Source organism: Leucoraja erinacea, chromosome 7 (assembly GCF_028641065.1).
Source record: "Leucoraja erinacea ecotype New England chromosome 7, Leri_hhj_1, whole genome shotgun sequence".
NCBI lineage: Eukaryota > Metazoa > Chordata > Chondrichthyes > Rajiformes > Rajidae > Leucoraja > Leucoraja erinaceus.
The window spans coordinates 24366638-24393703 of record NC_073383.1 but is presented as its reverse complement, the minus strand read 5'-3'; the positions used below and the strand labels follow the sequence as shown (position 1 = coordinate 24393703).

General features: G+C 42.6%; 1 protein-coding gene across 1 annotated transcript in view; it reads left to right on the top strand.

Moving 5' to 3' along the window:
• The first annotated feature begins 227 nt into the window (after positions 1-227).
• The window catches only part of metap1d (methionyl aminopeptidase type 1D (mitochondrial)), a 130057-nt gene continuing 103218 nt past the window's right edge, over positions 228-27066 (top strand). The window contains exon 1 of the mRNA XM_055637978.1: positions 228-1239. Within this exon, the coding sequence (XP_055493953.1) occupies positions 1206-1239 (34 nt within the window). The 5' untranslated portion in view covers positions 228-1205. The remainder of the gene's footprint in view (positions 1240-27066) is intronic.

Here is a 27066-nt window from a genome sequence, read left to right as displayed (position 1 = left end):
ATCAGGGTTGCCAAAAGATTTTGAACATTTCAAAATCCAGCTGCGACAAAAAAATGTTGCGACACTTGAAAAATCACCGCACGTCAATACGTCATCACGCCGCAAATTTTTTGGTGACCTGATGTCAGTCAATGATTCCGGCAGTCACCAAAAAAATCGCCAAGTGGGACAGGCCCTTTAAAATTTTTACTAGAAATAGGCACAAAAACCTGGAGTAACTGAGCGGGTCAGGCAGCATATCTGGAGAGAAGGAATGGGTGGTGTTTCGGGTCGATACCCTTCGTCAGGCAAGAATTTCATTGCTCTGTGTCTGGGACAATAAAACACTTTTAACTTTAAGGAACGAGCTGCCAGAGAAGATAATTGAGGCATGTACATTTACAACACATTCGGGCAAGTGCATAGATTGGAAAGGTTTAGAGGGATATGGGCCTAGCTTAGATGGGGACACATTGGTTGGCATGGACGAGTTGGGGGCGATGGGCCTGTTTCCGTGTTGAATGACTCGGGAGTACATTTTACTAGTTAGAACTTTTACTGGAGATAGATACAAAAAGCTGGAGTAACTCAGCGGGGCAGGCAGCATCTCTGGAGAGAAGGAATGGGAGACGTTTCGGGTCAAGACCCTTCTTCAGACTGAATACTTTGATCCGAAACGTCAGAGTATCCTTCTCTCCAGAGATACTGTCCGTCCCGCTTTTTGTGTCTATCTTCGGTTTATTTTATTTTTTTTATTTTTGAAAATATTTTTTATTGGAGATAGGTACATAACCTATTACATCATTACTGTCTTACATTTTTACATTGATAATATTGTCAGTTATTATTACATTATCTCCAATACCTTTTGCCTTTTTCTTCCTTTTTAAAAAAAAACTAGATAGAACTAAAGAGATAGATGAAGTAAAGAAAGTCTATCTTCGGTTTAAACCAGCATCTGCATTTCCTTCTTATCCTGGGAGACGGATAGAAAATGTGGACTCATTGCGATTGCAACTTGCAGTGTGGTGCCGTGGTGGTACCGGTGTGGTGCCCGGGGTGATGCCGGTGGTGCCCGTGGTGCCGGTGCCGAGGGCCAGTGAGCGGGGGCCGCGCGCCTGCAGTGGGCGCGAGTTGAGCTGAGCTTTGCCGCTTTGCCGCTTTGCCGCTTCCCCGCGAGCCCCGACACCGGCACCGGGGGATGCTGGGAATGATACCGCCCCAACATGGCGCTGCTCAACTTCCATCGGGGCACCGCAGGTAAGAGCGACGGGAAAGTCACTCGCTGCACTCAACCCTCTCTTGCCCCACGCCGATGTCGGAGCCGCGGGCCGAGCTCTGCGGCCAACCGCGCGGCATGTGAAGGGACAAGCTGCTCCTCCCGCTCGCCCTGGCAACCAATGTATCTTTGCTGGCGACTACCCTCCGCACATGCGCAGGCATGTAACCCGGTGACCCAAGGAGGTAGTGGGAGCTTGCAAACAATACTCCGTGGCTAGCTAATGCAGCATGTCTACCAAAAAATACAAGAGTAAAGGCACATTACAGTTGTGGGCAATAATCGCTGCTTTAAGACTGTTAATTTAGGAACTGTGTCATGCTAATTGGGCTGCAATAATGTTAAAAAGTATCATAAAAGCAGTCTGTGAGGGGTCATTGAACACAGAAAGCATTGTTTTTAGCTATAGTGAAATAACATGGAACCAGATGTTGATTTATAACAAAGAAATACACAAAATGCTGGAGTAACTCAGCAGGTCGGGCAGCATCTCTGGAAAACATGGATAAGTTTTGGTCTGGAACCTTCAAATTTTTCTTAGTTTTGTTGAGTTTTGAGTTTCTTGCTTCTCATTTATATCTGTTTGCATTCTCTATAAATTGATGTAATTGGTTATTTGGAGCCCACGGTGAAAACATATTCCATGGAACAAACTAATTGTGTGCCAATATGTTGTACCGGGCAAATTCACCTCCAGTTGTGGCAAACTGAGGTACGAACTGAAAGACGGAGATAAAGATTTTTCCATACATATTTTTTTGTAATTGTTGGAATGGTATAGTTGGAATAGTATTTTTCACTGTTCCTTGGTACACGTGAAAATAAAACTAAACCGAACTGGAAAATGAGGCTATGCAAAAGCAAGGAAATCTTAGGAGAAATCAGGTCAGATATTTATGCAGCACTGACAAACCTACCTTGGTGTCCCCTTTAACAAGTTGCCAAAACTTGGCAACTTGGGATTATCAATATTTGTGAGAGTTCTAATTCTGGGACTTGCAATGAGCTGATGAGCAGACCATCAGCAACTACTTAGTTGCTTTGAAAAACATGTTTCTGCAGTTACAAGATACTAGATGCAAGATACTAAACATACAAGATCTAACATTCAAGCGGGCAGGCAGGATAGCCATAAGTTTGGAATGGCTCCACAATACAAAGATGATTGGCTATCAGAATATATTGAAATATATGTACAGGTAGTATGCAAACCAACACCAGGCAAAATGACAGGAGATTCATCAGTGAACGCAAGTAGTTTTAGTTTAGAGTGAAAACAACTGTGTGTGCTTCTGGTCATCACATGGTAGGAGGGATGTGCTTGCACTGGAGAGCGAGCAAATTCAAGTTTTTTTTTACTCTTTCCACCACTGACTTGGCACTGATCTTGCAGATCCTCGTCCTTTCTCTTCGAAAGTCAACAATTAGTTCCTTGGTTTTATTCACGTTGAGAGCAAAGTTGTTTTTCTGGCACCATTGGGTCAGATGACCGATATCCCTCCTATGCTCTGGCTCATCATCATCAGTAATTCGTCCATCAACGGTGGTGTCGTCGATGAACTTGAAAATGGAGTTGGATCTGTGTATGGCCACACAGTCATAATTATAGAGTAGAGCAGGGGGCTGAGCACGCAGCCTTGATGTGTTCCTGTGCTGATGGTTATCATGGCGGAAGTGTTGCTGCCACTTCGTACGGATCATGATCTGTTGATGAGGAAGTCAAGTATCCAGTTTCAGAGGGATGTGCAGAGACTTGGTTCCGTGAGCTTGATAACCAACTTTTTTTTAAATAATCAAAAATAATGATTTAAAAAAAAAAATGATCACTGTATGTCATGTTGTCACTTGCAGGCGGAACACCAGGGCAAATTCCTTGTATGTGAATACTTGGCCAAAAACTTATTTATTCATTCCAAAAATATTTATTCAAATATTAAAATAATAAGTACGGTAAAAAAGAAAACATAACTCACCACCATAATACATGACGAACGATAAACTATTATACAACTATCTTACACTCCTTGTCAAGGACGCATTCAACACCCCGCGGTGCCCAGCAGTCCCGGAAATCACCCAGGGCACCCATGGACAGTGCAATTTCCCTCTCTAACACCACCCAGGCATGGATGTAACCCCGGAAAAGGGCCAGGCAGCCGGCTCGGGCAGAGGCCTCTGGCGCCGTGACTCGCGGACGGCCAGCTTGGGCCAGGCTTGATAAACAGCTTTTTTCTGTATCAAAAAATAATTAATTTAAATTCCAACAAGATACGAAAACCAAAAAAAAAACCATAACCGTGGTGACATACCCACCACCATATTACAGAATCACCAAACTATTCAGACATTAAATTACAAACAACTATGTTATAAAGATGTCCGCAAAAACTCTAGCCAGTTTGTCTGCTCAGGTTTTAAGAACACAACCAGGTATGCTATCCAGTTCCGGCACTTTTCGAAGATTCACCCTCCTGAATGATCTTGTGATGTCGGACTCTTTGACTGAGATTGTAATACCATTGGGGACTATTGGAGCACATCAGTGTTCTGCCTATAAATGCTTGTAAAACGCATTATCGCCCGGGAGTGATACTTCACTGTGGCTTGAGCTGCACCTCATCTCGCCTTGTAGGAAATGATGGCATGCAAACCCTGTCACAGCTGCCACTTCATCCTCCAGTATAGTGAAAGTCCCTTTTATCATTTTTGATGTCCTTATCAAGGTCCTATCTGGACCTCTTGTATGACTCTTCATTACCAGACTTGAATGCTTGAGAGATTGTCCTCAGAAGAATGCAGACCTCATGGTTCATGAAAGGCTTCTGGTTGGGGAACATTCGGATAGTTTTTGTTGGAACACACTCTTCCACTCATTTTCTTATGAAGTTGGTAACAATATTGACATATTCACTGGAGGATGAAATTCTGAATTCTAAAGAAGGGTTTCGGCCCGAAACGTTGCCTATTTCCTTCGCTCCATAGATGCTGCTGCACCCGCTGAGTTTCTCCAGCATTTTTGTGTACCTTTGACATATTCATTCATGTCCGTTGCAAGTTCTTGAACATTGCCCAGTCGACTGACTCCAAGCAACCTCGGAGTCAACCCGGAACCCCGGAAGTGCCAGAATTACAATCAGTTTTACCTATGCAAGCGAAACCTCAGCAGTGAGTTGTTTTATTCCATTACTACTATAGCTATATGTTGAAAATGTTGCTCCAAACTCTTATTTCAGGGCAATGATTAGTCACGGCATGGATAGTGTACAGGAAAGGCCTATTGTATACGCATCGTGCAGGTTGATAGAAAAGACATTGCATAAATTAAGGAAGCAGTATGAATATTGACTTCTCTAACTTCAAGTACCCTTGCTTTCCCTCTCTCTCCATCTCTCTCCCTTCTCAGTTCTCTGAACAGTCTGACTGTGCCTGATTACATTTTATCTGTTTGCTTTGTTGTTACCTTTTCCTAACTTACAATGAACTATTCTACATTTTCCTTGATCTCCACCCCCTTTGATGTCTCCTTCTCATACCTTGAACTTCCTTATCTCTGTATCTCCCCCTCCCCTGACTCAATCTGAAGAAGGGTCTCGACCCCAAAAGTCACCCATTCCTTCTCTCCAGAGATGCTGTCTGTCCTGCTGAGTTACTCCAGCATTTTGTGTCTATCTAATGTTTATAAATTGTGGGGATTGAATACAAATGTTGATTATTCCACCAATAGATCAAATAACATGTTTTTACATTTTATTTTTGAGCAGCAAAAGAAAGCACATCTATGAGTTGTTATTTTTCAGTTTATTATCTTAATTTGGAAATAAGTGTCTTGTTGATGTTATATATTCTCCATAAGCTGTGCCATTTGTTTTATACACCAGCAATTGGTTCTTTTGTTTTTAAAAAGGCTTACATACGATGTGTACAGATAGTTTCCAGTTACTCTAACTCCCCACGGGGAGGCATGATTACTGTTCTGCGATAATGTTGTTAATGTTCGTGTTCTTTGTTCAGTGGGAGTTGGCGAGGAGGCCTTGGATCTGAAATGTTCACTGTATGGTTGAGGGATGTCTTTCCTGATCACTGTTTACTCAAGGAATTGGTATGTTGGAGTCCGTATAGGGATGTCAATGTTGAAGTGGTCAGTCACTTAATACTCTAGACTTCTAGCATTCTATATTTTTTGTAATTCATTCATTGCACAGCTCTGCAGTCCCATTCAGCATATCTGTAGTCTTAAATAGGTATAAACATGTTTTGGTGCCTTTTGATAGTCTATATGGGCATACTCACAAATTTTGATATGTCAAATTGCTCTGGTTTATGCTATATTTCATTTGCTGGTTTCTGCAAGATTAAAAAACGGATGTTGAGATGATTATCTGTGCATTATTATGAGTATAGTTTGCTGCTGTCATCAAACAAGAGGTGATGCCCTATTATAATTAATTAGTTACAGTACGACAAAGTTCCTTTTTTTTGAAATCCTGTGATATGGACCCTTTGTGAAATGTAATTGATGGTATCAAGCACTTTTGGTTCAGTCATCCTTCGATATTCTACAAAATGCTGTACTGGAGCAGGAAAGTCGGAATTTGATGGAAGGTTATCAAAATGTTGGTGATAACACAATCATTGGCTAGAAGGAATGTGGTGAAAAAATACTGTTTGTGTTGAAATACTATGTATGCTTTATATATCAAGCCGTTATATTAATCTTGGATAAAAATAAGACAATCCCAATAAGTATACTTTTAATGAGGGAACTTTACAAAAAGTGTTTTCATTGGCATATCAGATTTCCTTTTTGTTAATATAATGTTGATGGAGTATGTACATTCAGTTTTGTTTTGTACATGCATGAAAGGAAAACATATCAGTCTGAAGAAGGGTCTCGACCCGAAATGTCACCCATTCCTTCTCTCCAGAGATGCTGCCTGTCCCGCTGAGTTACTCCAGCATTTTGTGTCTACGATTTAAACCAGCATTTGCAGTTCTTTTCTACACAGTATACCGGCATAAGAAATAGAAAGATGAGTAGACCTTGTGCTTGCTGCAGGCACAGTAGACCGTGTGCCTGTTCAAAATTTTTATTTCAAATTAATTTATTGCATTCCTTATATTGGGGTTTCCTAATTCCTTGGGTGTTGGATTCTGTATTCCTTAAGAGGTTGGATTCTGTATTCCTTAAGGGGTTGGACAGGCTAGATGCAGGAAGATTGTTCCCGATGTTGGGGAAGTCCAGAACAAGGGGTCACAGTTTAAGGATAAAGGGGAAGTCTTTTAGGACTGAGATGAGAAAAACATTTTTCACACAGAGAGTGGTGAATATCTGGAATTCTCTGCAAACAGAAGGTAGTTGAGGCCAGTTCATTGTCTATATTTAAGAGGGAGTTAGATGTGGCCCGTGTGGCTAAGGGGATCAGGGGGTATGGAGAGAAGGCAGGTACGGGATACTGAGTTGGATGATCAGCCATGATTATATTGAATGGCGGTGCAGGCTCGAAGGGCCGAATAGCCTACTCCTGCACCTATTTTCTATGTTTCTATGTTGTATTACAAGTATGGTCTTGCAAGGTTAGGGAGTCTAGACCTGTATACAGTATGCCAAATGCAGTCCCAGTAGGCCGTTTATAATTGGAACAGAATATCTCAACTATTCCTCTCAAATTCTCTTGAAATAAAGGCCACTGTGCCATTTGTTTTCCTAATTGCTTGCTGTATCTACATGGTAACTTTTGGTTCATATACAGAACATCTGAACACCAATAGCTAAAACATGATGCTTTTATTTTTTTTATGGCATATTTTTCCAAGTTAAATTTAATCTGCTGTGGCCTTAGCCATTCACTTAAGTAGAAGCCTCTCAACATCCTTCCTCACCCTACACACATTCAGCTTGATCTCATCAGCAAACTTGGATAAATTACACAATCTCATCAACCAAATAATTAATTATAGATTATAAATAGCTGGTACTCCACATATACTGCCCCAACCCAGAATAGACCTACTTACATTTGCTGCCTTTCAATTTGTGGAAACCATTCCAGATTCTGTGGAGATTGGGAGGATGAAAACCAGTGCATTTAACTAGGTATGTTACAAAACGTACCTGAATCGTGGCTGAGCGTCTGCTCCACCCCTTGTGTGTGATTTTGGCGCTGTTTAGAGGGGGCGGGTTTAAAACGCGATTTTTACTAGGCTGTTCCAATCGAAAATGTTCAGCCTAGTAAATCATTAACGGAAAATCGCTGAAAGACCCCGTCGCAAAAGGTATTATTAGTTTTTATGGCCTTGTATAATATTTATAGTAGTTTAAAAATCACTCTCTCACTCCGCAACCTCTCGCAGCCCCAGGGTTTTATAAAGCAAACAATTAAAGGTATGTACCTTATTTTTACATTAAATGGGGCTTGTATATAACCCTGTATATAAAGTTTTCTATAGCGAGTAGCTCATTTTGGGCTCTTTATATCCCGCAGTATTTTTCTGGGCACTTGAGGGCACAAATCCAGCGCAATGTGAACGTTCTAAACCAGCGCGTTCACAGGAACCCACTAGAAAGCCGATTTAAATTGACTTTAATTTACAGCAAATGAACACTAAATTCCTTCCATTTGGCCTATAAATTGATGTAAATGAGATTTAAAAATCATGTTTTATTGTGAATTATTTGTGAATATTATTTGGACACTTGGGCTATTTAAAAATGTTAATCATTTATTAAGAAATGGATAGATGTTTAGATTCAGTAATTGAAGTTTGAAATTAGCTACAATTGGGTAACTAACTAATTATATGCTTTAATTTCAGGTCATCCAAGTAAGATTAATTTATATTTGTTTCAGAATGCTTCAATCTATGATAACTGAAAATTTCATTCAGTTCTCTTAATTTTTAAGAAGGTTATGGGCTTTTGACTGTCCACGATCACAGCTTTTTTGTTATGTCCATAGAAAATCAATAGGGAACAAGATGCTAATTTCCGAGTATGAAAATGGCCATAACCTTTTTATTACTTGAGATATGAAAGTGAATTAGGTGTCAAATTAAACTTATTGTTATGCTTTATCTGATGGGATAAATTGCAGACTTGATTTTTTAAATCTCAAAATTTTGTAACATTGCTACATTTACAATCTCCACAGGTATATCCTTCGGAAATCTGGAATGTGATCAACACCTGCCTGAGATGTATTGCCTTTCAGCCCAGTTAATGTTTCCAGTGCTAGATTCAGTTTCATTACTGTAGATCTGTAGTTCTTTGCTATTTCCAGGAGGTTTTCTTTCATCATCTCCTCTCTGTTATTAGATTCCTGAATGAAATTCTCATGTAGAACTTAGAAAATAGAATGGTACAGTGCAGGAACGGACCCTTTGGCCCACAATGTTTGTGCTGAACATGATGCCAAGTTAAACTGATCTCATCTGCCTGCATGTGATCCATACCCCTCTATTCCCTTTACTTCCATGTGCCTATCTAAAAGCCTTTTAAACGCCACCATCGTACCTGGCCCCACGACCATCTCTGGCAATGTGTTCCAGCCTCCCACTACTTTGGATGGACAGGGAAAGCGGCTCAACCATGGCTGACGAGGGAAGTCAAGGATAGTGTTGAATCCAAGGAAGAGGCATATAAATTAGCCAGAAGAAGAGGCAAATCAGAGCACTGGGAGAAATTTCGAACTCAACAGAGGAGGACAAAGGGGTTAATTAAGAGGGGGGAGAAAAAAGAGCATGAAAGAAGGCTTGCGGGGAATATAAAAACTGACTTTAAAATTTCTGTAGGTATGTAAAAAGGAAAAGATTAGTGAAGACGAATATAGGTCCCTTACAGTCAGAGACGGGTGATTTATAATGGGTAACAAGGAAATGGCAGAACAGTTAAACAAGCACTTTGTTCGTGTCTTCCTTAGTGAAGACAGAACCCATCTCCCAGAAATACTAGGGGACCTAGGAACTAGTGGGAGGGAGGAACTGAAGATAATCCACATTAGTCAGAGAATGGTGTTAGGTATACTGTTGGGACTCTGGGATGTACTCAATCCACATCCCAGAGTACTCAAGGAAGTGGCCCTGGAAATCGTGGATGCATTGTTGATCATTTTGATTTGATTCAATTTATTGTCATTGCACTTTTCAGTGCAGCAAAATGGTTTAGCCTGCAGTCATAACATAGAATAAATAACAAACACTCAACACAGTTTAAGTCCCAAAGTCATTGTCTCTTCCCTCCTTGCTTTCGCTCTGCGCTGAGGCAATCTAAGCCTCCGATGTTGTGACCCCGCCGGGTGATGCTAAGTAGGTCCCGCGGCTGAATCCATGCTCCGCAAATGGGCCGGTTCAAACTCCGCGGCCCGGGGCAGTCGAAGCTGCCAAAGCTGCCGTCCTCCAGTCCAGCGGACGCAGCTGTAGTTGCGGGAGCTCCGGAAAACAGAACTCGAGCTCCCGATGATGTCGTCCACTGGCTCGCGGCCGAGCCTCCGAGGCTCCAAAGTCGGGTCGGAAGTTGGGTCGCACCGTAACCACAGCCCCGAAGTCGACCAGCCTCGTTGGTAAGTCCTGGCTCTGCCTCCGCAGCCTCGAGGTCGGTCGCAGTTGGAGACCTCAGCGCAGACGGACATGGAGACGGGGGATACGGCAAGAAAGGTCGCATCGCCCCCGAAGGAAGAGTCAAAAAACATGTTACACCCAACCCCCAACCATACACAACTAAATAAACCGAAATAAACTGTAAAAACGGGACAAGAGAAAACAGAAAGGACAAACGGACTGCAGGCGAGCCGCAGCTGCAAGGCAGCGCCGCCACTTCCAATATGTGTAAAAATACCCTTTAATAAAATCTGAACATGTGCACTTGTTCCAATGTTCTTTGACCATGGATCAGTTCCTGTGGACCGGAGGGTAGCCGATGTAACTCCACTTTTTAAGAAAGGAGGGAGAGAGAGAACGGGGAATTACATTGCCCTCCATAATGTTTGGGACGAAGACCCATCATTTCTTTATTTCCCTCTGTACTCCACAATTTGAGATTTGTAATAGAAAAAAATCACATGTGGTTAAAGTGCACATGTTCAGATTTTATTAAAGGGTATTTTTATACATTTTGTTTTCACCATGTGGAAATCACAGCTGTATTTATATACACCCCACCCCACCCCCATTTCAGGGCATCATAATGTTTGGGACACATGACCTCACAGGTGTTTGTAATTGTTCAGGTGTGCCTGTTCCTGCTCTCGCCAGCACGAGGAACTGGAAGCAAACCGGAGATAACAACTCTGGAAGTCTTGCTTTTCAGCATTTTCCCAAGCTCTTTAAAGTCACGCTGCACAATATTCATCCCCTTCTTTCCGACATTGTTTGTGCCGACATGCACTACCACTTCCGGCTGTTCACCTTCGCCCTTGAGGATTTTCTGCACTCTGTCCGTGACATCCGGGATCCTGGCACCAGGAAGGCAGCACACCATCCTCGAATCCCGCAGAAACCCCTGTCCGTAGCTCTCACAATGGAGTCTCCCACTACAATGGCGTTGCCTGACATTGGCCTCTTTGGTTTTGGCTCAACAGCCCTTTTTGCTTGCAAGCCAGTCCGCTGCTCAGTGTGATAATGTCTTCTGTCCCGACGGCTTCTAAGTGGGCGAACCTGTTCACAAGAGGTACAACACCCGGGGACGTTTGCATTCCAAGTTTCCCTCCCTTTCTCACCATCACCCACTTTCTTCTAGTACCTTAGGATTAACAATCTTACTGTAGGACTTGTCAAGGAACGACTCAGTTTCTCGGACGAACCAGAGGTCATCCACTTGCTTCTCCAATTCCCCAACACGGTCCTTCAGCAGCTGTACCTGGATGCACTTCTCACATTTGTAGCAGCCAGAGCACCAGCAGTGTCCTTGACCTCCCACATACTGCAAGCATCACACTGAATCAGTTTGCCTGACATCTCCTTCTTTCGTCTCTCCCTCTCCAGCGTTTTGTGTAGCCTCCTCTCCTCAGCCTCCTCGCCAAAGACTCACACTTTTCTCACAGGGCAATTCCCTCACAAGGCCGCTCCCTAAGTGCCGTCTTGCTTATATTGACTGATAAACTGCCTAATTTGCCAATTTACAAACCAAATTCCTCAGTTTTAAACTGTTTTCCCCCTCTGACTCACTAACTGTCAATTTGTGACCTGTGTCTCCAATTATGCCTCAATTTCTTCATTTTAGTGCACTGAAATGTATTTTTCATTTACAGTTAGATGTTTTTAGGCTTACAATATAAAGAGCTGTTTATTTTGCCAATGGGGCACCTAATAACCGTCTCCTTATCCATCCCTTCCAATGATCCCTTCAATCCCAACCACCATTCAGAATTTTGGATTAACTCCAAGGGAAGATAACATCTTCATCATTGTTGCAGGTTTTATTTTGGGTAATCTAGATGGGGGCAGCCATGTGTAATACAATGTATAAGACATTTACTAATTGACAACCACATTCTGTGGCTGTGATATGTCAGCATAGGGTATTCTTATCCATTTTTTGTGAAATGGACTATTCAAAGAGTGTATGAGAATGCTACTGCTAAGCCTCAAAGTAGTTTTTTAGAAACTAGTTGTGAATAGATGTGCAGTTGGAATCAGCATGCTACTCTTTGATCAGATTTCTTCCTGTGACTAACAAGTCAACAGCAGCTCTGGTACCACAGTTGAATTTGATAGGTTCTTGATGTGTGTAGATCTTAGTAATCTTGAACCTGCTTCCTAACAATCCATGGCACTGTGTATTGGGTTCTTGGCAATTATTCCACAGTGGCTGTATTTAAATTACTTCTGCCTTCTGATTTCATTTGCAGAAATTATAACGGACCTAAAGGTCGTATGGCCTACTTTTGATTACAATTCTTATGTTCTTGTGCTGTATAATACAGGATACCTGCCATATGTATATTCTTCCATTTAGTATCAGTTCTCTTTTATTTCTTGAAGAATATGTGGATTACCCTGGGAAAAAGGAAGAAAAATCACGTTTACCTCTTTTTCTGGACCAATAAATTTTATTACGTCTGGAAAGTATATTTTAGAAATTATGTTAACTGGAGTTTTAGAATATGAATTTTCATTGTTTATAATTTCTGTTCAGAACACAGACAGAATTAGTCCGCATAGCTCTTTGCTTTGTTTTGTTGTGATTGATCACAGATTTGCTTGCCCATATCCATAAATCAAAAGAAATTTCAATTTTGGAAATTATAATTGACCAAGAGAGTACTGAATTGAAAATGTGAGTACAGGATTTCTGTTACCCACTGCATGAAGAAACGTTCCCTTCTCAACTTCAATTCTAAGATTATGGCCTCTTGTTCTGAACTCCACCACCATCAAAGGAAATTGTTTCTTTCTTTCTAACCCATTGAGTCATTTAACTGTTTTAAATACATCAATTAGGTCATTCTTTAATCTTCTATGCTCTAGGGGATACTGGTCTATGTGTTGAGTTTGTAATCTTAGCAGGTTTGTCAGTAGGAGGAGGGATTGAAAGGTGATTAAACACTACCCCACTGAGTGTACGGCAATTCAGCTTGGGCAGGTCTGAGAATTTCCCAGTAATTGTCTTTTAAGTTATTGGCAGAAGCAAGTCTCCTGCTGAGCCCCTTAGCTTAGAAATATGGCATGCTTTGATGAGGAGGATGAACTGCAAAGATGATTCTAAATTCTTTGCAGATTTGTATTTTTCCCAAACACCCTATTTTCTGAAAAAAGACTTGTTCCTCTTAAAAATGTGATATAAGTTAAAGATTGCTTTATTATCAAGCAGTTAATGCTGTTTTGTTGGTATGATAATAGGAGACATATTCCTTTAAAATGAAGTCTGGCAAGTTTTCAGTGCCATCACTAGTAACCAGGTTTGTATTATTTACTACACATGTGGTTTTACAAAGCCCAACTATGTGGTCAGAGAAGTTCAAAGTAGGTTGTGTTTTTCTTCACTAGGAGGCAACAGATGGCAGTTATTACATGAATTGTGCATGTGTTGGTAAAGTGAGTTAAGTCAGAAATCTGAAATAGTATGTTATTGCAACTCTTTGATTTGTAGAAATTATATTTAATAGGTTATACAGTTTATAATAAATAATCAATGACTTTACCTGTGATTTTAATTATATTTATCAGTACAGTTCCAAGCCACTATTTTACGTAGATAAGCTGATAATCAATATTGTTTATAACGTTGAAGATAAACACAAATTGCTGGAGTAACTCAGACATGCAGCACTCTGGAGAGGAGGAATGGGTGACGTTTCAGGTCGAGACCTTCTTCAGAATGAGTGTCAGGGGAGAGGGAAACTAGAGATATGGAAAAGTAAGGTGTGAAAACGATAGATAAAGCCAACGATGATCAAGGAAATGTAAAATGGTTCATTGTTAGCTGAGGGGAAGGTCACAATGAGGCATACAGTCGGTAAGATTAATCTGGTGGACAGTGACTACTTATTTACACCTCTGATGTCTTGTTGATGTATCACATTTTTAATTACATTGCTGTAGTGTATTTCAAAACACTACGTTATTGGGCTGTCACAACCTCCTAATAATCATTTTTAAGTTTCTTGGCATGCTTTATGCTCAACACTGTTATCTAAATAACTGCATTTAAACAAATTTGGACCATACTGCCTAGACCTTATCTTCCTGAACTCCAGTTACTAATTAAAATGATTCCTATGTTCAAGAAATCACGCCCTTTAATAAACGTAGCCCAATTCAGCTACCCTGGGAATCAATTCCAAGGAGAGTTGAAATGAAGCTATTTTCTGGTCTTTCACTTATTCTGTTCCATGCTACATTTCTTTATCACAATATGCTTTTAGGCTAGTATATAAACAAAGGGATAATCTGTAACCTTTTGGTTTTATACTAAGCTTGTAGGCTAGTATATAAACAAAGGGATAATCTGTAACCTTTTGGTTTTGGGGTAGTGGTATATAAGTACATTTTAAAAATCTGTTCAAGTGCACACAACTAACTTATTTGCCAATTGTACAATGTCAAAAATATTTGACAGCAAGATAATCACATTTTTTATTTGTGACATAACTAAACAAAATGTGGAAAATTCGAATGATAGATGTAAGCATTCAAATAAAATTAGAATAATATGTATTGCCACTTAATGAATGATGACATGCCATTTTGATCAGGTTAATTATTTTTCTTAAAGAAAATGAATTATGTAAAGGAACAAATCCAGCTTTTTGTTCAATAGAAGCCAACAAATGGGTGTTTTTCCATGTCAAGGTTCAGTACTTTAAGGTGAAGTTACAAAATCTATTAAAAAAATTAAAATAACAGTTATGCTATTACATTTGGTAACACAGTAGTAGTGATTATTCAGCACCATTTCAATTTCACCTGAAATGTAGATCAACTGTGAGTGTACACAGATTGGGATTCATCAACGGCAAACAGTAGGAAATGTGTTCTTTGGCCTGCTCCTTCTGTGAGTTTGCAACAAAGGAGTTTAATTTGCTTGCTAGCTCGTATTAAACTGAATCGACAATTAAATCAATTTAAATAACCTTAAATAATAATAATAAAGTTATTTAGACTGATATAATTACTGAAAGTATGTCAATTCAATTTGTTGATCAAGTAATTCACAGGGCATTTACAGAAATATTAACTGATATTTCCTCTGAATTAAACACAAATCTTCTCAACTGCCTTATAATTTGACTTCAACTAGATATCCATTCAATTTTTTTTTATATAGGTGTATAAACAGTGTAAGGTTAAGACATTACAGGATTCCAAATGAGGAAGAATTCAAGATAAGAATATTTCACTGCAGGAGGGAATGTATACTGATGTCAATTCCATTTGTAACCCCTTAGAAAATAAAAAAGTCCACGCAATGCATATTTCCAACAAGTCCAACTTGGTTTTCAATTATATTACCATTGACTATATACAAACAGTAGCCAGGATATAGGGTACGAGTTACATCAGAGGTTAAAATTGGCATGTAAGAAAAGCAATGCTGTGGTGGTCATGGGAGATTTCAATATGTAGGTAGACTGGAAAAATCAGGTTGGTACTGGACCCTAAGAAAGGGGAATTTGTAGAGTGCCTCCAAGATGGATTCTTAGAACAGCTTGTAGTGAAGCCTACCAGGGAAAAGACAATTTTGGATTTAGTGTTATGTAATGAGTCAGATTTAATAATGGAACTCAAGGTAGAGGAATCATGAGGAGGTCACGACCACAGCATGGTAAGTTTTAATCTGCAATTTGAGAGGGAGAAGGTGAAATCGGATGTGTCGGTATTACCTGAGCAAAGGGGACTACAGAAGCATGAGGGAGGAGCTGGCCAAAGTTAACTGGAAAGGGACATTAGCAGCGGTGACTGTGGAACGGCAATGGCGGGAATTTCTGGGAATAAGCTGGAAAATGCAGGATCTTTTCATTCCAAAGAGGAAAATAGATTCTATGGGGAGAAAGAGGTGACCTTGGCTGACAAGGGAAGTCAAGGACAGTATAAAACGAAAAGAGAAGGCATATAACATAGCAAAGATTCGTGGGAAGCCAGAGGATTGGGAAGCTGTTAAAGAACAACAGAAGGTAACTAAAAAGGCAATATGGGAAGAAAAGATGAATTATGACGGTAAGCTAGCCAATAATATAAAAAAGGAGAGCAATAGTTATATCTTCGGTTATATAAAGAGCATGAAAGAGGCAAGAGTTGACGTTGGATTGCTGGAGAATGATGCAGGAGAAGTGATAAAGGGGAATAAAGAAATGGCAGAGCAATTCAATAACTTTTTTGCATCAGTCTTCACAGAGGAAGACACCAGCAACGCCTGAAATTCAAGAGTCGAGGAAGTGGCTATTACTAGAAGGTGCTTGGGAAACTGAAAGGGCTGAAGGTGGATATAGGGACTGCACCCTAGGTTTCTGAAAGAGGTGGCTTTAGAGATTACTAGACCAAGTGCAGACCCGTTGGGTCTGCTCCCCCAATGGTGTGATCCCCCAACCCAATATTCCACCATGCATCCGTCTCCTCCAATGGAACTGAAGCCGTTCTCAAAAGTAAGATTCCAGCACTGCCCTGCCTCCCTCAGCAGTGGATTAAAAACAAAATCCAATGGCACCTTCCCTGCCTGCTGCAGCAGTGAAAAGTTCAGAGTGTTCCTGTCTTGCAACTTTATTTCGAAGTGTGTTGGAAGGTGACATGTAAATGGAGTAGCCAGTTTATTTTTGAAATAGGCATATAACATAGGGGGGGGGGGGTGGGAAGGGGGGGGGGGATTTGATAAAAACACGTGTAACTAAAAAGGCACGGGACGAAATGTAATGACGGTAGCCAATAATATAAAAAAGAAAAGCAAAATATCTCTACCGAAATGGCATGAAAGAGGCTCGGAGATTGAGCTGTCTGGATGCAGCGTGTGATAATGAATAAAAAGGAAGAAATGCAATTCAATAGCCGTACATGCAAATGGATCCATTCCGATTGGACATCTGCGAGCATCAGCCATTCCGATTGGACATCTGCGAGTATCGGGCACGAATCAAAAGGGAGAAAGGGATCCGGACGGCAGCCGGACAAATAGCCCCAGAGTTTTATAGATATATAGATGGCGGCATTGACAGTGATATTTCAAGAATCACTAGACAGGAGTTGTCCCAGATGATTGAAAATTGCCAATATTATCCCACTGCACAAGAAGCGAGTACATAGAAGTTCACGATAAAATAGGACAAAGTCAGCATGGCTTTATGAAGGGGGTTGTCTTGCTTGACAAATTTGCTGGAATTCTTTGAAGAAGCAATTTGCAGGACAGACAAAGGAGAGTCAGTAGAAGTTGTTTACTTAGATTTTCAGAAAGCCTTTCATAAGGTGCCACACATGAGACTGCTAAGGAAGATGAGAGCCAACAGTATCAAAGGGCAGGTACTAGCATAGATAGCAGGTTGGCTAGATGGCGGAAGAAAAAGAATGGCAATAAAGGAGGCTTTTTCTGGTTGGCTGCCAGTGACTAGTGGAGTTCCGCAGGGGTTGGTGCTGGGGCCGCTACTCTTCACTTTGTATATTAATGATTTGGACGAGCGGATTGAAGGCTTTGTGGCCAAGTGTGCGGATGATACGAAAATATGTGGAAGGGCAGGTAATGTAGAGAAAGCAGGGACTCTGCAGATAGACTTGGCAGGCTTAGAGAGTAGGCAGAGAAGTGGCAGATGGAATATAATGTAGCAAAGTGTGGAGTCATGCATTTTGGCAGTAGGAATAAAGGTGTAGACTATTTTCTAAATGGGGTTATAATCCAGAAATCGGAGGTGCAAAGCGACTTGGGAGTGCTGGTGCAGGATTCCCAAACAGTTAATCTGCAAGTCGAATCGGTAGTAAAGAAAGCAAACTCAATGCTAGCATTTATTTCAAGAGGGCTTGAATATAAAAACAGGGATGTAATGTTGAGGCTCTAAAAGGCACTGGTAAGGCCACATTTGAAATATTGTGAGCAATTTTGGGTACCATATCTGATGAAGGATGTGCTGACTCTGGAGAGGGTCTAGAGCAGGTTGACAAAAATGATCCCAGGAATGAGTAGGTTAAGCTATGATGAGCGTTTGTCGGCATTGGGCCTGTACACTCTGGAGTTTAGAAGAATGAGGGGAGACTTTATTGAAACATACAGAATAGTAATGGCTTGGATAGAGTGGATCTGGAGAGGATGTTTCCACAAGTGGGAGAGTCTAGGAATTAAAGGACATTCCTTTAGGAAGGAGATGAGGAGAAATTTTGTTAGTCAGAGGGTGGTGAATCTGTGGAATTCTGTGCCACGGAAGGCTATGAAGGCCCTCAGTGGATATTTTTAAGACTGTGATAGATAGATTCTTGATTAGTACAGGTGACAGAGGTTATGGGGAGAAGGTAGGAGAATGGGGTTGGGAGGGAGAGATAGATCAGCCATGATTGAATGGTGGACTAGACGATGGGCCGAATGGCCTAATTCTACTATCAATTATGACTAGTCACAATATTCTTGCTGAATTGCACATATAAATTTCCTGTTCACTTCGAAAATTAAAATTCAGAATTAAAGTATGTAGAGAAGGCAGAAATAATAACTAGGCTTTTCATTTTTGTATATCTGAGATGTCCTCTTTAGTAAATGTGGTATTGCTCCTGTCACAGATGGATCCATTACCCTTCTTCTTCTTCTGTCGTATGTCTTTTAGACCTGCAGCTCCGTTGAAGTGAGCCAGGCCAATGTGTCATTGTCCAGGTCAATCAGACCTCGTTCACCATTCGGTGGACGGTGTTTGGGGCAACTGGTGACTATGTGCTCCATTGTCTGTATTGGGTCCCCACACTCGCAGGAGGCGCTGTCCACAAGGCCTTACCTCTTCATCGCTACTCCATAGTGTCCGATACCTGTCCTCAAGCGGTTGAGGGTTGTCCACTGCTTTCGGGGCAGGTCCTGGCCAGGGACGTCCATGGGGTCATTGATTTAATGGTGTAGCCTAGATGGTTCCACTGACTTCCACTGGTCTCTCCATCTCGTCTTGACCCAGGCGGCCTTAGAAGCGTCAGCCGGTGTTGTGCAGAGCAACTCTTGGGCTTGCGTGGCAAAGGGGTGCCGTGACTTGAGGCGGACTTGTCGTGGTGTCTCTGTGACGATCTGATGGAGGAGGTGGGATTCAGTGGTCTGTGCCTTTTGAGAGAGGGCCAGCGTGGCTGCTTCTCGTCTGATGTTGGCTGGGGCGATGCCAGCGAAGACGGGCAGTTGGTTTACTGGGGTGGCTCGTAGGCATCCGGAGACAGTCCGCAGGGCGTTGTTAAGGACCCGTGTCTCCTTTATGTCCTGGAGTTCTGTTCTCAATCCCTATCTGCCAGATGGAACAAGAATAGAGTTATCCTCGTCCTCACCTTTGACGTCACCATTTCCGCCATTTTCAACACGACCTGACTACTAAACTGACTTAGTATCTCCACCTGTTTCTGCCTTCTGCAGAGACTCCACCCTCTGCAACTCATTGGTTCACTCATCCCTTCCAACCTAAACCACCCCCTACCCAGGTACTTTCCCCTGCAACTACAGGCAACTACAGGCAATGTAACACCTGACCCTATAGTTCCTCCCTCACATCCATCCAGGGACCCCAGCAGTGCTTCCAGGTGAGACAAAGGTTCACGTGCACTTCCCTAACCTCATCTACTGCATCCATTGTTGCTGATGTGATCTCCTTTACATTGGCAAGGCCAAGTATACATACTGTGCCATTTTAACTCCTCTTCCTATCCCATACTTTCTATCCTGGGCTTCCTCCATTGCCAGTGAGGCCACACACAAAATACGGAACAGCACCTCATTATCTGCTTGTGTATCTTAAAGCTTAACGGTATGAACATTGAATTGTCCAATTTTAGGTAACTAACTTACAAACCCCCATGCCCTCCCTCTCTCCTCCCTCCTACCTCCCCCGCCCCGCCCCACACCCCCACACTTTCCCTGTGCCCCTCCTGGACATGGACCCATTTAGTTTAGTTTAGAGATTACAGAGCGGAAACATGCCCTTTGGCCCACCGAGTCCATGCCGGCGACCCCCCCCCCCCCATATTAACACTATGTTGTAGACATTCAGCTAAACTCCGTATGTTATAACTATAACCAGTTACCTGTAAATTTTACCTGCCTGTAATTATGTAGGTGGGAATTATACGTAGTTTGAGGCATGTTTGAGGCTGGGATTCTCGCGCAGACACCCTAGTAATTAGTTTGGTTTAGTTTGAAGAAGCACGGGGGAGAGGTCACAGCTTTTGACCATGCACGAGTTTGACTACGAGCAAGATCAAAATGTACTTAAACAAAAAGAAGTTTGGATGAATATCCTACTGTTTTTACTACTACATTAAAGAAACTATTAATTGAGAAACTGTGTTTGGAAGATTTATCTTTCGACAGCATTGAATGTCTCGTGGAGAGCTCGTGAATGCATATCGATTATCTCCTAAACCCCTGTCTTCAATCATGGCGACTTAAAAGAGGAATCCTTGAAACGATATAAAAATCTGTCACTACATGTCACTTCGAAAGCTACCTTACAGCCAGGAGGTTGAAGATTGGTTCCATAGACGAGGGACAGAAGATTGGGGTGAATCTCTGGAGAGAGATTACTGCCAGAAGACAGGTTCCGGAGGTGGAACTGATGACTGGTTCCGTAGAAGAGGAACTGAAGAGATCTCAACCAGAGATTGGTTTAGAGCCTACCTGCTGATAGGTTAATCAACAAAGCCACGTGACTTATCTGAAGATCGAAAACTTCACTGATCGAAAGCGTGAGTAGAACAGCAATTGCTGTAAATTTGAAAGCCGGAACGGTTTAATTAGAACAGCTTCTTAACAAGATGCTGTGAAAGTTTGAAAACGTTGTATTTTAAAGTAAAATTACAGGCTCTGATAAAGAGTCTAGAGAAGTATTAGAAGCAAGTTCTGCTAAGTTTTGGAAGGCAGCCAAGTGTGAATAAAACTGGAATCCAGGTGCTGGCCTTGGTTTGTTATGAAATTGAGATAAGATACATTCTTTCTGAGCTGAAATCACTTCTATACTTCGAAAATAATTGGATGTTTTCTGAAAGTCCAGTTTTGTTTGGTTTCTTATCCGTTGTGTAATGAGCCGACTCGAACACACATCAAGGTACAACACATGTTTATTATATCTACTAACAGCAATGATCTGCAGGCATTACATCTCCGAGCTGCTACTCATACTAACTAGCGTAGGCAAGCTGTTGATAATATAAAGCACATAATAGGCAGAGTCACTACTAACAAGCACTATAATTGGCTAGTATGAAATAGCGAATCTACATCTTTCCTTGTAGAAACAAAAGAAGCATCGGTGGCTAAGCAATATAGGTGGAATGTTAATAATACATTTGCAAAATTACACAAAATCGCCATATCTAATGGGTGTCCTGCAAACCCGTCCAGCCCGTGTGCGGTACGAGTCCGCCTCACCTCCTTTCACTGGAGGAGAAACCGGGGAGGGAAATGGGGAAACGGCCGGCGACCCGACAGGCAGGGAGGGTGACGAGATAGGCGAGCTAGTCGCCAAACGCCGCGGGGAGACCGCGGTGGAAACGATAGGTGGAATCTAGTATCTTTCCCACGCAATACAGCCGTCACTTTTCTCCAGAGATGCTGCTGACCCGCGGAGTTACTCCAGTTTTTTGTGTCCAGCTTCGGTGCAAACCAGCATCTGGTTGCCAAGCCGGGCAAAATGACTCGGTGTTTAGGTTGCCCGGCGGCGCTTTGAGTGGTCAATGGCACCCGGGCACCCGTTAATTTCGAGCCCTGCAGTAGTGGTCTGCAGGCACGCTGTGCCTAGCCCGTACTGGGATGCATCGCAGGTGAGCGTTACTGGTAACTCCAAAGCAAAGTAGGTGAGAGTAGCTGCACTAGCCAGCTGCAATTTGAGAGTGTCAAAAGCTCTTTGGTGCTGCGGATACCAGTACCATGCAGCGTCCTTGTGTGTCAGTTCTCACAGGGGGGCAGATATGCCGCTGAGGTTGAGAATAAATCTTTATGGCGCTGTGGCTCTCGGACCGCAGGAGTAACTTTGAGATCAACATTAATGTGGTATTTGATAGGCAACTTGGCAAACTCATCGTTAAACAGTTCTTTGTATTGAGAGAGTAGCTGTTGAGTGGGTCCGTCAGTGAGACGGAGTTTATGGACAGCGCGGCCAAAGTAAACCAGGGCTAGATCGTGGCATGCATTGATACCGAGCAAAGTCTCTGAATCTCCCTTAACAATATAAAACTGTAAGGTACGGGTCTGTTCGTCTTTGATGCACTTTAAATCAGCTTGTCCAAGTGGGTGTAGAACTTCTCTCCCGTAAGCCCGGAGCGTTGTGGAGGCTTTATCAATACGTTCAGCATTACGAATTTTTTTTAACTCTCTTAATGAGATGGCGTTGCATTTGGCGGCAGTATCTACCTCAGCGATCAAAGGCCTGTTATTCACAAACATGGTTACCTCAGGGTCAAGTTGCTCGTTAGACGAAGGGAGGAGAGAGTGGATGGCAGAACTGGTATCTGTACTCTCTGAGAACGGAGCGGGGGATGGCAAGTCAGGCTCTTGGAAGTCATTATCGGTAAGTTCATGTTGAAGCAGGTGCAGGCTTGTCCTTGAAGCTACAGCAGTCACACGGGAACGGCAGCACCGAGCAAAGTGGTTTAATTTCTTGCAAAAATTACAGGCTTTCCCTTAGGCAACACAGAATTGATGACCCGTAGCATGGAAATAGTTGCAATTTTGACAACGAACAGCAAACCTGGTGCGGAGGTTGCGAGAGGGAAAGTCTGTAAGATTGACACAATGCCATGAACGGTGACTGAGGGGCACAGAGTCGTTGTGGGGAGACGTTACCTCAGAAATCCGACAGGCATGCTCTGCTTGTTCAAGGGTTAAGTCAGTATTACGAAGAAGCTCACCTCGCAGCTTGCTATCAAGAATTCCTCCAACAAGTTTGTCTCGGGTGAGCTCATCGCGCAAATCACAAAATCGATAGCGTGCAGCCATGTTGTTTCAAATCACTGATAAAACTTTCAATTGGTTCAGCGACCTGCTGTAAACGAGCATAGAACTTGGTCCTTTCAATAATGTAGTTTGAGGGCATGTCACACAGCTCTCTGAACTTTATGAGCAAAACCACAGGGTCGTCGATTGTCTCAGCAGGCAATCGGACCTGACCGTTATCATCCAAAACAGCAATAATAATAATAATAATAATAATAATAATAATCTTTATTGTCATTGTACAAGACAACAAAATTTTGTTGGCGCAGTCCTCCAGCTGCACAGGAATATGAGTATAAAAATACGTTTAAAAAAGAACTATTAAAAAATGAGACTATAAACATATATGAGTATGGGCCGGTGTGTGAGAGAGAGGGGGGGAATCAGTGTGGGAGGGGGATAGAGTTCAGTAGTGTCACAGCTCTATGGTAGAAGCTGTTTTTTAGTCTTGTCGTGCGGGCGCTCAGTGTCCTGTATCGTCTTCCTGAGGGTAGGGGGGGTGAAGAGGCAGTGTCCAGGGTGTGTCCTGTCTCTAATGATGCCCTTGACCTCCGGATGCAGCGGGTCCGGTAGATGTCCTCCAGTCTGGGGAGCTGGGTGCCAGTGATCCTCTCAGCAGTCTTAATGATGCGTTGGAGAGCTTTCTTGTTCTCTGCGGTGCAGCCAGAGTACCATACTGTGATGCAGTGTGTGAGAACTGACTCGATGGCTGACCTGTAGAAACTCACCAGCAGCTGTTGTGGGAGACGTGCCCTCTTCAAGCACCTCAGGAAGTGAAGCCTTTGAAGTCCTTTCTTGGCCGTCGCCGTGATGTTGACGGTCCAGGTCAGGTCGTGGCTGATGTTGACCCCGAGGTACCTGGTGTTCTGCACAGCCTCCACTGTCTCGCCGTTAATGGTGATAGGCTGATGGACGAAGGTCTTCGGTCTCCTCCTGAAGTCCAGGATCATCTCCTTTGTTTTTACTGCGTTGAGGATCAGGTTGTTCTCACGACTCCAGCTCACCAGGTTCTCTACCTCTGTCCTGTAGGCGGCCTCGTTGTTACTCGCGATCCTGCCTACCACGATGGTGTCATCTGCAAACTTTAATATGGTGTTGGCCTCGTGGGTGGGTTTGCAGTCGAGAGTGTAGAGGGAGAAGAGGAAGGGGCTCAACACACAGCCCTGTGGTGCACCGATGTTCAGGGTGATGCTGGAGGAGACCTGCCTCCCAATGCGCACAGTCTGTGGTCGGCCGGTGAGGAAGTCCAGGACCCAGCTGCTCAGGTGTGTGTTGAGGCCCAGGTGGTCCAGCTTGGTGACTAGTTTATGGGGGGGGGGATGGTGTTAAAGGCGGAGCTATAATCTATGAATAGCATCCGCACATAACTGTCCCGCTGGTCAAGGTGTGTCAGGGTGAAGTGGAGGGCCAGTGACATTGCGTCCTCCGTCGACCTGTTTGCCCTATAGGCAAATTGGTGGTGGTCTAAGGAGGGGGGGGATGCTGTTCTTCAAGATGCTGGCCGATAGTCATTGAGGGACCTGATGGCTGATTGTTTTGGCACAGGGATGATTGTGGCTGTCTTGAGGCATCTTGGGACGGAGGCCTGCAGCAGGGAGGTGTTAAACAGGTTCGTGAGCACCGCAGTCAGCTCCCCTGCGCAGTGCTTCAGAACCCGCCCTGGTACTCCGTCAGGTCCGGTGGCCTTGTTGGGGTTGATGTGCTGCAGGGTCCGTCTCACATCGTGGGGGCTCAGAGTCAGCACCGGTGGTGAGGGTCCCTGTCGTGGGGGCTCAGAGTCAGCACCGGTGGTGAGGGTCCCTGTCGTGGGGGCTCAGAGTCAGCACCGGTGGTGAGGGTCCCTGTCGTGGGGGCTCAGAGTCAGTACCGGTGGTGAGGGTCCCTGTCGTGGGGGCTCAGAGTCTATTAAGCATTGCATTTTCATGTACAAGCAAGGCAGCAGGCCAAACAATGCATGGCATTGTCATTTCATTTCCAATTAAGCATTGCACTTTCAAGCACAGCCAAGGCTGCAGGCCAAACAACTCATGGCATTGTCATTTCATTTCATTGCATTTCCAATTAAGCATTGCGCTTTCAAGCACAGGCAGGGCAGCAGGCCAAACAACTCATGGCATTGTCATTAAGGGCTAACAAATCATTTATTGCAAGTACATTGCAGACTCACAGTTTGGTTGATTCACAGCTTAGAATGACAGTCGTGGCATCTCCCTCGCAATCTTGCAGAGTGACTGACTCACGTCCAGGCATGCGGGGTTTTATAGTCCTGCCCCCCCCCCCTCCCCCCCCCCCCAAGAAGGGGCCTTACCTTCATTGCGGTGATTGACAGGCGAGAGGACCAATCAGCTGATTTCAAGGTTTTTTATACACTGATAATTTTTTTATTTTTCATCAATGGGGAAAAATCCTCTGGGCTGGCTCAGCGGAGGAGGACCGTGAGTAAGATGGCCAAAGATCACAGCGATACAGGAGAGCTTTTTTTCTAAAATTAATATACAGCGCAGACAGGAAGTGGTCAAGATGAGACTTTTAATTATATAGATACTTATAAAACTCTGATTGTTTATTTGTTTGCTTGTGTGTGATTCACATCTTCTCAAAAACACAACGCTATAATTGTGAAATTTTTACATATTCCAGGAGATATTTACCTCATAATTTTGAATATCCCCTCATCTGAAAATTTGATTTATTATTTCCTGAGTTTTTTGTACCGCTTCATTTTTTAAGCTTTAAGAAAAAGATAGAAGTAAAGGAAGTAAGGAAAATGCGCAAGAGTCGTGAAGGTGCAAGAGAGTGTTGGGAAAAGAAAGCCCCTTAGAAAAGAAGTTAGAGAAGGAAGTAAAGAAAGAAAGTAGACCCTAGAAAAGAAGGAAAAAGAAAGTAGAAACAATCGCTCTATTATAACAGTAAACTCCGCAGAAAGGGGACTACCAACCAAGTCTGTTTTTGTTGTTTTGTTGCCAGATCCTGATACCATCTATTTATTTATTTATTTATTTATTTTTAAAATTACTATTGCACCTCATGCTTGTAATAGTTCCAAAAACATAGACCGCGTCTTTTGGAATTGGTCTGCTTTACCTACTAAGAGGAATCTCATCTCTTCCAGATGTAGTATTTCAAAATCCACATTTTTATTGTTGGTGTGGGCGCATTTTTCCAGAATTTAAGTATGAGCATTTTTCCAATTATTAGCCCGTAATTGAGTAAATTCTTCTGAAACACATTTAGTTCAGGGTTACCTTCCGATATTCCAAAAATGATCCATTCTGGTTTTGGTACTAGTTTTATTTTGATTAATTTTGTAAAGATATCAAATATTTCATACCAGAATTTTTGGATTTTTGTACAAAAAACAAAAGAATGTGCTATGGTAGCTTCTTGACATAGGCATTTATCAAAGATGGGTGAGACATTAGGGAAGAGTTTATTTATTTTAGTTTTTGAATAATATAGTCTATGTAATGTTTTGAATTCGATGAGAGTATGTCGTACATTGATCGAACATTTATGCACCTGTAGTAAGTGATTATCCCAGCTCTCTTTTGAAATTTTTATAGCTAATTCTTGTTCCCAGTCTCTTCTAATTCCATCAATTGTGGGTATTTCTATGTTTAAGATGATGTTATATAGGTACGATATTACATTAGCTGATTCCGCCTTTGTCTTCATTGCTTCATCCAGTAAGTCGGTAGGCATATTATGATAGTCTTTTGTATATTTTTTCAGATAATCACGAATTTGAAGATATTTAAAATATTGAATATTTTTCAAATTATATTTCAGTTGTAGAAATGATAGTAATTTTCCCAATTCATACAGATCTTCGAGCGTTTTGATTCCCATTCTTTCCCATTGTATAAATGATTTGTCTATACAGGTGCACAACCTTTTATCCGAAAGCCTTGGGACCAGACACTTGTCGGATTTCGGACATTTTCGGATTTCCGAATGGAAGATTTTTAGCGTAGATTAGGTAGGTAGCGCGGGCGGCTTGAAAAGTCTGGAGCAGCTGCCTCCTCCCCGGAGACCGGGGAATCATTGTAAATCATTGCATAAATGTTAGTCAGTTCGTTTGGAGGGATTTTATGTGGTGGGGGAGGGGGGGGGGTTTGAAGGGGGAAACTTTAATTCTTAGTCCCCTACGTGGTCAGCGACTCCCAACATCGCGGATCTGGGGGCTCCGTCCGGCCGCGGGCGGCGCCGGTTGTAGCTCCGACCCCGGCAACTCTAC